The sequence below is a fragment of the Staurois parvus genome, unplaced genomic scaffold (genome assembly GCF_062004578.1).
Source record: "Staurois parvus isolate SC_StPar_1 unplaced genomic scaffold, SC_StPar_1.0 ptg000362l, whole genome shotgun sequence".
NCBI lineage: Eukaryota > Metazoa > Chordata > Amphibia > Anura > Ranidae > Staurois > Staurois parvus.
Genome location: NW_028318158.1, coordinates 12411277 through 12424308, shown reverse-complemented (window position 1 = coordinate 12424308; position 13032 = coordinate 12411277). Strand labels below are relative to the sequence as shown.

At 40.0% G+C, this 13032-nt stretch overlaps 1 protein-coding gene and 1 long non-coding RNA gene across 2 annotated transcripts in view; one reads left to right on the top strand and one right to left on the bottom strand.

The window, feature by feature from the left end:
* The window catches only part of LOC149456447 (uncharacterized), a 44024-nt gene extending 37680 nt beyond the window's left edge, over positions 1-6344 (top strand). The window contains exons 2-3 of the long non-coding RNA XR_016313891.1: positions 1171-1307; positions 6124-6344. This is a non-coding gene — a long non-coding RNA (uncharacterized LOC149456447). The remainder of the gene's footprint in view (positions 1-1170; positions 1308-6123) is intronic.
* The window catches only part of LOC149456446 (calpain-13-like), a 151844-nt gene that overhangs the window by 9793 nt on the left and 129019 nt on the right, over positions 1-13032 (bottom strand). The window contains exons 21-24 of the mRNA XM_089685120.1: positions 11774-11844; positions 8656-8724; positions 5988-6066; positions 2412-2528 (exon numbers count right to left, since the gene is read on the bottom strand). Of these exons, the coding sequence (XP_089541246.1) occupies positions 2412-2528; positions 5988-6066; positions 8656-8724; positions 11774-11844 (336 nt within the window). The remainder of the gene's footprint in view (positions 1-2411; positions 2529-5987; positions 6067-8655; positions 8725-11773; positions 11845-13032) is intronic.

Genomic DNA, 13032 nt, shown 5'->3' with positions numbered 1-13032 from the left:
ACACATACTAGGGCCAATTTGGACAGGAGCCAATTAACATACCAGCATATCTTTGGAGTGTGGGACGAAGTTGGAGTACCTGGAGGAAACCCACACAGGCACAGGGAGAACATGCAAACTTTGGGCAGGTGGTGCTGTGGTTGGGATTCAAACCAAGGACCTTGGTACTGCCAGGCGGAAGTGCTAACCACTTAGCCACTGTGATATATATATATATATATATATATATATATATATATATATATATATATATATATATATATATATACAGGAAGGCAGAATGAATAATAGCAGATTTAATATTTTCTAATTTTCTAAAATTAACAAGATAAAAATTAATATCCCATTTAATAGAAATAGGATAAAAAAAGTTTGTTGCAATGAGCACTTTTTTTAACCTCTTCCCGCAGTACTTTTTTTCCACCACAAGATGTCCTCAGCACACTTTTTCTGAGCCTGGGTTGTCCTGGAACCATTTTTCATTTTGAGAAGAAATGGTTTCCCTTATAATGTAAATTCTAAAATTGACCTGGGGCCTTCATTATCAGCACAAGAGCACTTTCCATGCACACTGGGCTTAAACATCGCTGCTGCTTCTACAGGAGTTTTGTGTTTTGCCTGTAGAAGCAGCTCAGTGTTCTCCTATGGGTCCATGCACATTAGGACGATTAGAGGCATATTTAAAGCTCAGCTTTTACAGACAGAAAATAACCCTTCTTGTTTGAGTTTTTTCAGAGGAGTTTTCTTGCAGAATAAAATTCTAAAAGATCCTGTACAAAAATGCTCTATATGAACATTTTTTTTCTGCCAAGGGAACTGGCGTTTTTTTAAGCCCAGTGTGCATGGACCCTAAGTGTTATATTAAGAAAAGAAGCATCATGCTCATCCCTTTAACAATTAATTCTGAAAGCAATCTTGCAAAAATTAAAAAATGTTGCACAGAATGCTTCTGACTTTCAGCACTGTGCAGACCTATGGGAATAACAGCAAGCCAATCTCACAATGGGCAAGTGGTCACATTTTACAAAACAGTAATTCTACTTTATAGCAGAACTCCATCCAAAAGTGAATAGCCCGTTAACAGATAAAACAACAAAACCAGCTTTTGCAATTTTGCAATCTTTAGCTTCAAGGCGGATATCCCATGCAATGCTATTTTTCTACCACTAGATGTCCGGAGTCTGATGGTCAGCATCATCCATCCAAATTTCTCTGAGCCCTGGCTGTTCTGGACCCACCCCCAGCCTATGACTGGACAGTGAAGAGAGAAGCAGCACACACTGTGGACTGTGAGAGCTTGATACCAGGTGAAATTTATGTACTTACACTGTATTTAATTAAAGTATAATTCCAATCAAAACCTAACTATGCCTAAACCTGCTCCCACCTCCATTCTAAGTCCTATACTAATTACCCTGTAAAGGAAAGATGTATATACTCACCTATTCCTCGGGCGCTCCGTTCCAATTACATGATCAACCCCCAGTGCCGACCTTCATGTGAGAAGAGGAATGGCTGACAATGGATGCCCCATAGTAAGTCTATAGGTGATGTCACTGCCCATGCGTTGTCGTTGCTCTCCCCTGAAACCATCCATTGGGGAGATCATTTGACTGGATTGGAGTGCCCTTATGTATACAAGGTATACACATTTTTCCTTTACAGGGTAGTTAGTATAGGGCTTAGAATGGGGGTGGAAGCAGCTCTAGGCTTAGATAGGTTTAAACTGGACTTTTACTTTAAGAAAAATAACATGAAATTGTGTTCTTGATTACAGAGCTGCATTCATTTTTGTTTAATATATCTGCCTGGAGTTCAAGTTTAGAAAAAAGAAACAGATGTCGTCAGACTTACCTTCTCTTTGTAATGGTTTTGCACTGAGCAGCCTTAATCCGCCTCTTCTCAGGTATCCCAGTAGTGATCTTGGCTCCTCCCCCCTGCCAGGTGCCCCTATAGCAAGCTGCTTGCTTTGGGGGCACTCATATATGCTCAGTCCTGAGTCGGTTTTGTGTGTCTATATGACATACACAGCACGGCTCAGCCCTGCCCCTGCTCCCTCCTCACTGGCTGTGATTGACAGCAGTGGGAGGCAATGGCTCTTGTTGCTGTGTCTGAGGCCAATGAGGAGGGAGAGACCTGGGAGAGCTACTGCTCTTGTGCACAGTGCTGATGGGGCTTCAGCTAAGTATTTGGGGGGGGGGGGACCTGCACACGGAAGGTTTTTTACCTTTTGTATTTTATGCATGTTCAGCCTTTTAGCCTTTTTTCAACCTGTCTGAACAACTTTTAGCTTTAATGACATTTCCAGGACAACTTTCCAAAGCCCTGCACTGTCCCTGTCTGATTCTCTAGGCAGTTCTGTCACTGACAGCCTGCAGTGCTTTCATCAGCATCTTACTGGTGTAACTTACTTGACACAGTTTCCAGACGGATCATGCAGCACACAAAGTCTGCAAAGGTCAACTTGTTTGAATAGTTTCCATATCTTAAAAGCATGATATTCATGACGGCATCGCTGACCGGAAGACCTGCGCAAAGACGCAAACAGAAGAAGGTAAGGTTTCTGTATTTAAAAAAATCTGTTGCATAATGTGAATGGACCCTAGGGGCTCATTCACACCACAACATGTCAGGGCATGTGCATTGATATGCACTGACAATGTGCATTGCAGTGCATTTTTGCATATATTACTATGTTTTCTTTACATGCACTGCAGTTTTTATTTTCTTTTTTGAAAAATACATTGCTATTTATTTATGTAACGTGCTGCAGCGCATTGAAATGCTCTGATGTGTGCCACAATGCAATAAAATGCTGTATGTGAGAAAATAGAACTCAGTGATTTTTTCCTTGTCCATGCTTTGGGTCTGTTCTGACCAACACTTGGGGTGAATGTGCTCAAATGGTTTTGGGTATATTTTTTTCTAACTACTTGCCACCCAGTTTGTAAAAATCTGCATTGTTTTTGCTAGAAAATTACTTAGAACCACCCCCAAATATATATATACTTTTTAAGCACAGGCCGTGGAGAATAAAATGGTGCCTGTTACAATTTTTTATGTCAAACAATATTTGCGCAGTGGTTTTTCAGATGCATTTTTTGGGGGAAAAACTTTCACTGTATTGAATTTTAATGAACACAATATAGCACCCATTTTTTTTGTAAAATACAAAAGATAATTTTAGGCCGAGTATATAGATTCCAAACATGTCACACTTTAAAATTGCACACGGCCATGGAATGGCAACAAACTACAGTACATTAAATTATCTATAGGTGAAGCTTTAAAAGTCTTTACAGGTTACCAGTTTAGAATTACACAGAAGGTCTAGTGCTAGAATTATTGTTCTCACTCTGATGTTTGTGGTGATACCTCAAATGTGTGATGCAATCATTGTTTACAAATGCACACAGGACCTATATATGTATTCACATTTGTGTGTGAGCAGGGGGATTGGGGGCACTTTAAATTTTTAAAATTTTATTTTACTTAAATTTATGTTTTTTTTTACAGTGCCCCTTTCATTTTTTTTTAAATTTTGATCAACTTTATTGCTGTCACAAGGGATGAACAACATTCCTTGTGATAGCATAGGCCCTGACAGGTCCTCTTTTTGGAGAATTCTTGAGTCTATTAGAACCCTTATCTCTCCTCTGGCCTCCAAAGTTGCAGATCAAACCGAGAAGCTGGTAATGACTTGTTTACATCAAACCGAAACCAAAAGTGACCAAATTCTCATTGCTTCCAGTTTCTGACGTCAGAGAAGGGAGGACGGAACTTTTGTTCCTTCCATTCTTCTCAGTGCATGCATTAAGACCAGTCACATTGTTCCTGGGCTTCTCAATGGGATGGGAGAGCCCCAGGAAGGTGGTGGCACCTGTAAAAGTGATCCAGTGGCTGTATAGTCGTTTGAGTCACTTTTACTAAAAAGAGAATTGCCGGCTGTAAAAACACGTACCAGGATAATGGCTGTAGCTGCAACCATAATCCTGGTAAAACCACCTCAATTCGAGGCTGTATATATACGTATGGTGGTATTGTGGTGGTTAATATATTCTTTATTTAGTATATAAGAAAGGTATAATATGAATGTTACAAAGCCATGTACAGAAATTCTATTATGACAAATAGAGATTCGATGTACGCTGTACAAAAGATGTATCTATGGATTTATTTATTTTTACCAAGCTTCTCTTTTTTCTTTTTCTTTCTTTTTTTTTTAATTTGTGTTAAGCAGAACTAACAAAGGGGAGAGAAAGAAGGGGTAAGGTTGGGGTTGGGACTTGGCACAAAGGCCATCGACTAGGAGAGAAGGGAAGGTGGGGTGTTACAAATCAATTAATTAATCAAGCAAAGCACAAGTCATGTAGTATCAAAGCCAAGGCTACTCCAGATATAACATATTGTCCAAATAAAGATCTGGTTGGAGACATTGTGATACTATTTTAAGTGATGCTGTTGCTTTAAAGCCTAAGTTTACCTAAAAAATAAATACAAAATAAGTACCAAGCACATTGATTACCTTTATTGCGATGTGTTCTTGTGCTTCTGTCTTCTAGTTCAGTAGTTTTGTTTCTCCTCTGCTGCCCCCCCCCATCCTCACCACCATAATCTTTCAGTGCAGCAGGGGTTAATAGAAATGAATTGCTGTAACTGTGCCCTAAAATGCTAACACTTTCTTCCCAGCTCTTCCATTTAGAAGCTGTATTATCTATGAATGAAACGTGATATATAAATGGAGGAATGGACTTTTAATTATCTGGTGGTCTTCCATTCACAGATTACATTTCATTCATAGAAGCTGCAATATGGCTTCTATGAATGGTGGAGCTGGGCAGGCATAGTCATAAACCATTGATGGGTGCTTGTCACAGCTTCTCTGTTCTATTTACCCCAGCTGCACTGGAAGATTACAGGAGGTGGGGGCATATGGGCAATGGAAAATTAGGACTATTCCGTAAATAGGTGGACTTAAACTTTAGGGGAAAAAAAGCACATGGGGTGTAGAGTGCAGGGACGTAAAGGGACTTCTGTTTTGGGGTTCCCAGTTTCACCCATCTGTTCTACATATTATAAACTGCTTTCACTTTATGTTTTAGATAAATGCTGGGGAGATCTCACTACTGAAGCATCCATTCAAAATAAAAAAATAATTTTCATTGGAGCTAGCCTTTAATGGCCCAATGACCTCACATGAGTCCTGTGCTGAACACCCATCCTTTTTCTGAGTCTCATTCATTTAGAGCCTGGGACAATGTAGAGGGACAATCCATCAAAGCGGATAATCGTTTTTCTTTGTATAAGTGTTACTAATACGGTTTGTCAGCTTCTTGGAGGTGATGATCAATCCTTATTTTCCAGCTAAAAGATCTGAGAATATGATGATGTACTGACTGGATGGAAGTGTGAAGGCTGTATATTCAACACTAGCTTCATTTATGTAACCCCTTACTGCCATTTGGGTGTTACTGCCCTTGTCACAGGTGGAGAAGTGCCGCTGTTTGAACTGAGATACAATTTAGGTGTCTGTTGGGTAGCCAAAAAAGTAAGCTATTGGCAAACAAAATGCATGAGAAGCTGGGCACTGGCAATGGGGAACCAGGTACTGCCACGGGGGACATGTGCCAACGGTAAAATAATAAAAAAAATTAAGTAAAATAAAAAACAGTATCTCTCCCTACACTGAATTGTCAGCTCCCCCTGACATCTCCATCGCACATTCACCCACCCTTTAATAAAAGGGGCCTGGGTTATCCATACCTTTATATCACTGGGACTTGTGACTCAGCTCACCAGGGGCAAAGTCTATGCAGTGCATTATAGGCTCTTCCTTATTTCTGGCAGCTTATCTGCAAAGGTTTCAGCCACAAATTTGCAATTTATGAAATCTTAGGGATTTGCTCCTAACCCATGGCAACAGAGAACCTGAACCTCGTCCCTATTCCAAAGCATAGGTGACAAAAGGTAGGGAACAAGAATTGTACCTAAGTCTTGAACAGCTCGGTTAAGTCCATATTTATCGATATATCCAGTTTGGTTCACATCAGTGGACCGGAACATGTCCTGGAAATGTGTTTAGACAATAATTATTATTGATTAATATCATTACTGTTATTACAGATTTTCATCGGAGGACTGATGTGTGATGAGGAAAGGGGGCTTTGGAAGAACACAATAGAATATAAAAAGAAGCAGAATGGGGACAATGAGACGGAGCCAGTTCTGACCATTTTGGTGCATTTAGCCATATACTGTAAGTACACCCCTCCCAAACACATGCTATATGAACTTTAACACTATGAATAACTTTTAGTGTAGGAGTACCAAAGGACTGACCATCCCCCCACCTCTTCATTATCCTCTAAAAGTGCTACACACCCTTGTACTGCATATTGTGGTTCTGGTATCCACAATACCCAAACCTATATTGTCCCTCATCATCGGCACACATACATCATATCCCAAACCCGGCCTCTATGCAAACATCAAACATTTGATAATCTTGATATGTGCCTGCTGTACCATGTACTTGTATAAAAAAAGTATCCTGTTCCCTTTGTATTGCTTCCCTGGAGTTCCTGGCAGTCCCTATGCTTTCCTATTAAACATTTACCACACCAGGCATGAGAACACAGTGTGGTCTGTTTTCTAGCTGTGCTGAGAACTCAGCCTGCTCTCCTCCAATGATCAGACTTGTCCTGACACGCCCCCCCTCCCCGCACCGCCATTCACTGGGAAGACCAGTGTGTTGCTGTTTCTCCTCCCTCACATCTCTAAGTTTCTTATGCATCTAAGAACACAGGTATGTGGTCACTTATAGAAAATGGGGGGAAAGGGAATTTATAATGTTTTTTATATCTATACACAAGTTGTTTTACAAGGTGAGGATTCACATATACTTTAAGGGTCAGCCAATATTGCATAAAATAATTTGTGAAATAAATGAACATGGTTTGGTAATTTCACTAAGATATATATTTATAAAGCAGTTATTGTAACATTAAGCATTCTTTCACTGCAGGTATATCTTCCTGGTGCCTCTGATGTCTGCCTTAATAAGAAATGTGTAATGCATTTCCAGTTCTACACAATAACCTGCCTATCTGACACCCATACAAGCCGATATTATGAGTAAACTTCCATATTTTACATCATGCGTGTATAAAAGTCTGTTGGTCAAAGCAAGCATGCACAGTGTTGACCATTTACCTTACAATCTGATTTTAACAGTTTCTAAACAAACTATTCAATATACTGTATATCCAATCATTCAGGCACTTGTACTGTAACAGGATGGGTATTGGGCCGAAGGACCAGACAGGGTGTAACTGAAACTTGCAGTTTACTAAACAGGTGTAAAGTAGAAATAATATTGCTAAACAGGGTTAGAACGCCAAAAAACATGCCTACACTGCAGAATAATGAAAACCAGGCTACGAAAGTCGAACAAACATGGACTCTTCACAACAATGTCTCTGTGGTTATAGAGACTAAACTACAGAGCCACCTTACCCTGATTGAACCACAGAGAGTCTAGCTGAAAATTACAGTACAGAACACAGCTCTTTAGATTGTAAGCTCCACGAGCAGGGCCCTCATATTCCTTCTGTACTGAAATGTAATTGTACTGTCTCCCTTATATTGTAAAGCGCTGTGCAAACTGTTGGCGCTATATAAATCCTGTATAATAATAATACTCCCAGTGAAGTCCAGGTTAGCTTTGGTACCACAGGCATACAGCTGGAGGGATCTAGAGCCTGAGGACACAGGAGAGCCTCCCTACTGGAACTAGGACTTTGGTAATAATCAGGGAGGTGCCCCCCGCAGTATCAGGGTCTTCTGGAGATGCTGCATGCTATTTTAAAGTGAATTCTTATTTATAATTTTTTTTTAACAATATTTTATCTCCTTCCATTGGGATTTAAGATTGTGGATTCTGATATTTTGGATATGAGGATTTTATACAATATGTACATTTTAGATTGCTCTTTATTGATCTTTTTGCATAGTGTTATAGCTCAATTGATAACGGCACCTTAAAGTACTAAAGGCAAAACTTTTTTTTTTCTAATAAAGTGGGTTAATTGAAGCTTGGGGGTTGATTTACTAAAACTGGAGAGCTCAAAATATTGTGCAGCTGTGCAAGGTAGCCAATCGGCTTCTAACTTTATCTTGTTCAATTTAACTTTGACAATAAAACCTGGAAGCTGATTGGATTCTATGCAGAGCTGTACCAGATTTTGCACTCTCCAGTTTTAGTATATCAACCCCTTGGTGTCATTCTACCCAGAAGAGGAGCAAATGCAGCCAATTGGATTGGTGGACCTACAGGTGAATTTTCTGGATAGGAGGTGAGCACTGCAGCCATAGCTCCCTTATTATATTTAAATATGCTAACCAATAATAAAAAATAACCTGGAGTTCTACTTTAAATAAGTGCTGGTCCATGATTTGGAAATGGAAGTTGGACACTTGGTAATGTAAAGTGAACTTGAATCACATTAATTCATAACATCTGTAAATTTCACAAATATTTGCACACAATATCGGCAACACTGGCGTCCCTGCAGAGGATGGCCTAGTTCAGCCCGAGAAAGAGTCATGTTATGAAATAAAGATTAAGCATTTTTTGCACTATATATCATCTCTTACCTTACACATGTTCAGCCTTTTCCAGAGACGGGAAAATTCCTGAAGGCTGAGTTTCCCGTTTACATTAAGCTATACAATTTGTTAAGTACAAAGAGTTTTAAGCATACTGCACAGGCATCTAAAATATAGTTTAACCAATCCTGTGCAATGTAAAGAAAAACTAAAAGTTTTGTTAAAAATTGATACTTAATGGCTGCATAAATTATTATTTAATGCTATTTAAAAGGACTATTAAAATGAAAGTTCCATGTAATTATTGATAGTCAGAAACCGTATCAGCTGAGTTCTCTTAATTGACCTTAAAAAGTGTATCCAAACTCCAAAAATTAAAGTTTTGGTACATCTGTTCAATAAGTGTAAAAAAGACCTACTGATCCTGCTAGTAATCGAATGAGCTGATAATTTCCTGTGTTTTCTATCCCTATCAGACTGTTCTCTCTGAGGACCAAAGAATAGCCCCTACCATATGTTAGAGCAGTGCTCTCCAAACTGTGGGCCCCAGGCCACATGCGGCCCTTTGCTTGCCTTTAGGGTACCCATGGGGTACCATTGTTGTCACTGATACTAGGCACTGTTCCTCCCACTGACACCAATGCTGACGCACCATCTCTTCCATTGACACCAATGGTTGGGGTATAATTCCTTCCACTGACACCAAGGTTGGGGCACCATTTCTTGTCTTCTCTCACTGACGTTGGGGCATATTCTTCTTCCACTGGCCACAGTCCAGCCCTCCTAAAGTCTGAAGGACAGTAAACTAGCCCTTTGTTTAGAGAGGTTTGGAAAACCCTGTGTAAGAGAATAGGAGAGGAGATTGTCTGTTGACATAACACACTTCCTTTTCTGGGGGGTCAACCTTTATAGCTATAGTACATTTGGTGAGCATTGTGACCCTTGTAAAGGAAGTGTGTTGCTGGCAGGATCATTAGTAGTAACATGTTAGGGGCCTTTCTGTACTATAGTACCAGGAACCAGGCTGACATTTTGATGCACTATCAGGGGGCAGGTCCATGACAGCCTGGGCTCACAGGAGGTAGGTGCATGGCCATCAATCAACTTGGAAGAGGAGTGGCTGCTGGGGCCCTTTTCTGGATTGAATGACAACCTGGAGTAGGGAAATATTTTCTGCTCTGGTATTCCTCTAAAAAACTGCTACAGGTCACACCGCTGTGATTTAAAATTGCAATTTCAGAACGATTTCATGTGCAATTTCTGAAGACTTTATTGCTACTTGTGAAGATTTTCAATGATTTCTTTCAATTTGCAGTACGATTTCCATTATATTCTATCAATGTGAAATCACAACAAAACTGCACAAAAAGTAATGCAAGAACTACTTTAGAAATCGCACTGCAGCAAATCGCACATGTTAAGACACCGACATTCACATTCATTAGATGCAATTTCAGGTGCAATTTCAATTCGCAAATCGCACCTGAAATCGCACTGGTATGACCGGACACTAAATTGAGTGATTTGCACCTGACGCTTGACAGCTGCAGCTAACTACAATGTAACTTTTTTGTTGGCATTTTAACAAGCGCTGATGCTGTAAGTAGTTTTTATGGCAATCACTGTATAAAAAGAGCAACCCAGATACACAGATTGGAACCCCGCTGTCAAACTAGCAGCGGTTCAAGTGTCCATACCCAGCATATGTTTAGGAGTGAAGAATGTACGAAATACATTTTAGGTCCCTTGATTATTAATTATTAGGGAGCCTCTGCCATGAGGTAGACCCATATTTGATGACACCGTACTTCAGGACGTTTACATTCCCAGCAACTTTGATTTGTTAATACAGAAAGCTGAAACAACTAAGATCAGAGTCTGACTAGCCCACTTGCCTGTAGCATCCAATTGGGAACCCCCCCCCCTCTATTACCTACCCACTGAACATGCAATTAACCTCCCTAGCAGTATTCCCAAGTGTAGCTCGGGGTAAAATCAGTCTACACTCGGACAGATTTCAGTGAGTTATTCCTAAAAATTACAGCCTACAATAAAAAAAACTACATATTTCCATGCAAAATAATGGTACTGCTTTCAGCACCAAAAATCTGAAATAATCATACCGCTAGGGAGGTTAAAGTGTTACTAAACCCAGGACCCTGCATTCACTATATCTGGTTTCCCACAGTATACAGAACATGGAAATGCAATTATTTTAGTAAATATAAACTGTTAAATACCTTTTCTCATCAGCAGTTAGAGCAGTCTTGTGATTTCTATCAGCGTCCAGCAGATCACTGGTTAAAGCTTGTAGGAGGAGTTTCCATTCTCCCCTGATTTTCCAGACCCTCTGTCTGGAGAGTGCTGATTGGTCCTGTGCTCATCACATGCACTCTCCCAAGAGAAAAAAAACCCCTCTGTAGCCATACACACCAAACTGAGCACGTGCAGCTTGCCCCCAAGATGCCGCTCTATCAGCAGATAAATTGGGGACAGTAGAAGAAGGGGAGGATCAGAGAAGACAGGATTACACATGCTTTTTACACAATGCGGAGGATTAACCCCTTAGGTTCCACAGTGAGTATAACAAGCATGCTTTACTGCATATACAGACTGATTTTACTGTTGTGGGTTTAGTAACACTTTAACATTGTGGCAACTATATCAATACAACAATTGTGCTGGGATTCATAAAGACTAGTGCAGACAGATTTTGTGAAAGTTTCTTCCATGCTTTGTAAAATTGATACAGCGTGCGTACATTCATGTACCTGTCTAGAACTGGTACTTTCATTTGGTGCATGCTGCGCTACTTTTAGAACGCATGTGAGACACTTTCACAAAATCTGTCTGTACGTCAAAAGAAAGCTGGTCTCAATTAGCTCCACTTTCGTCAGATACAAACTGTCAGTATTTTATTTTGAATTTGGCGCAGGTGTTGTGCAACATTGTAGAAGTGGAGCAAATCAGAATTATGTTGTACCTGAATTTGGCACACGAGTCACTGTCAGAACCCAAACTGTTACAGATGTTTTGTGAATTAGGCGCTACACATTAACAAGGGCAATTAACGCCAGAAAAGTGGCACGGCAGCTTCACTGAATTCCCTGCAATGTGCTTGCTTTATTATTTGAACCGTTCCAATGACAGCAATTCAAAAAGATACATCCATCAGCATTAAAATCCCTCGGCAGGAATCCAAGCTAAACGCTGAACGATCGGCAATGAAGGTCGGGTCTGCAAACCAGGCAGTGAAAGTAATTTTGAGATAATTAAAATCAGACATTTGAAAAATATCCATTTAGAGGGTTGCGCTAACATGCCCTACAAATTTCAAATTAAATAACTTAAAGAATTGTGGAAAACAGTAATGCTGAAAAGTCAGATTTACTGCCTTATAAAGCTAGCAGGTAGAAGAGGAATCACATACTGTATATGTTGATAGTATGGTAGCACAGTGGCTAAATGGTTAGCACTTCCACCTGGCAGTACTAGGATTGTTGGTTCGAATCCCACCCACAGCACCACCTTCCTGGAGTTTGCATGTTCTCCCTGTGCCTGCGTGGGTTTCCTGGGGGTGCTCCGGTTTCCTCCCACACTCCAAAGACAGGCTGGTAGGTTAATTGGATCCTGTCTAAATTGGCCCTAGTATGTGTATGTATGAATGTAAGTTAGGGACTTTAGATTGTACGCCCCTTGAGGGTTAGGGACTGATGTGAATCTACAATATGTACAATACAATATGTAAAGCGCTGCATAAATTGACAGCAATATATAAGTCTAAATAAAAAGGTATGCGCTAATAACAAACTTTTACAAAGGTGTATATTATCATCCAAAAAACATTAGTGTTTTAAATAAATAATTATAGTGTGCAAACATAAATAAGTGTCCAAAATATATATATATATATCTTCAGTGACTTGAATCAATTGTGAAAATTGAGGAGAAAGGAGATTAAATGAACTCACCAGAGCTAATGGCTGGTCAGATTATAAACCAGCAACAGCGCTTGTGCTCTGGGAGCAATGAACCCGATGTCCAAATAGATATGGTGATGTTTCAGATACTTCCAGATAATAATAATCACAGACAAACAACTTTGCAGCCCAAGCTCTTATGATGAACTTCTCCACTCCATGAGAGCATGCAGTACACTCAGGGACAAAAAAGAGAACATAATGGTGCAATATGTTTTTTTCATTTATCTCTTTAATAAAAAAGGTATAAGGAAACTCACAAACAAGGTGTCCAACAGACACCAGCTTCAATCGCAAAAGAGGGTTGAGATACAGTTAACGTTCACCGCGGATCTCTCCCATACAGCACAGACCAGCAAGGCTCTCTAACGTCCACATCAAGTAGGCTACGCCCAACCGCTTTCGTCACGGTACCGCCCCTTGATGACATCGGTGTGACGAAACC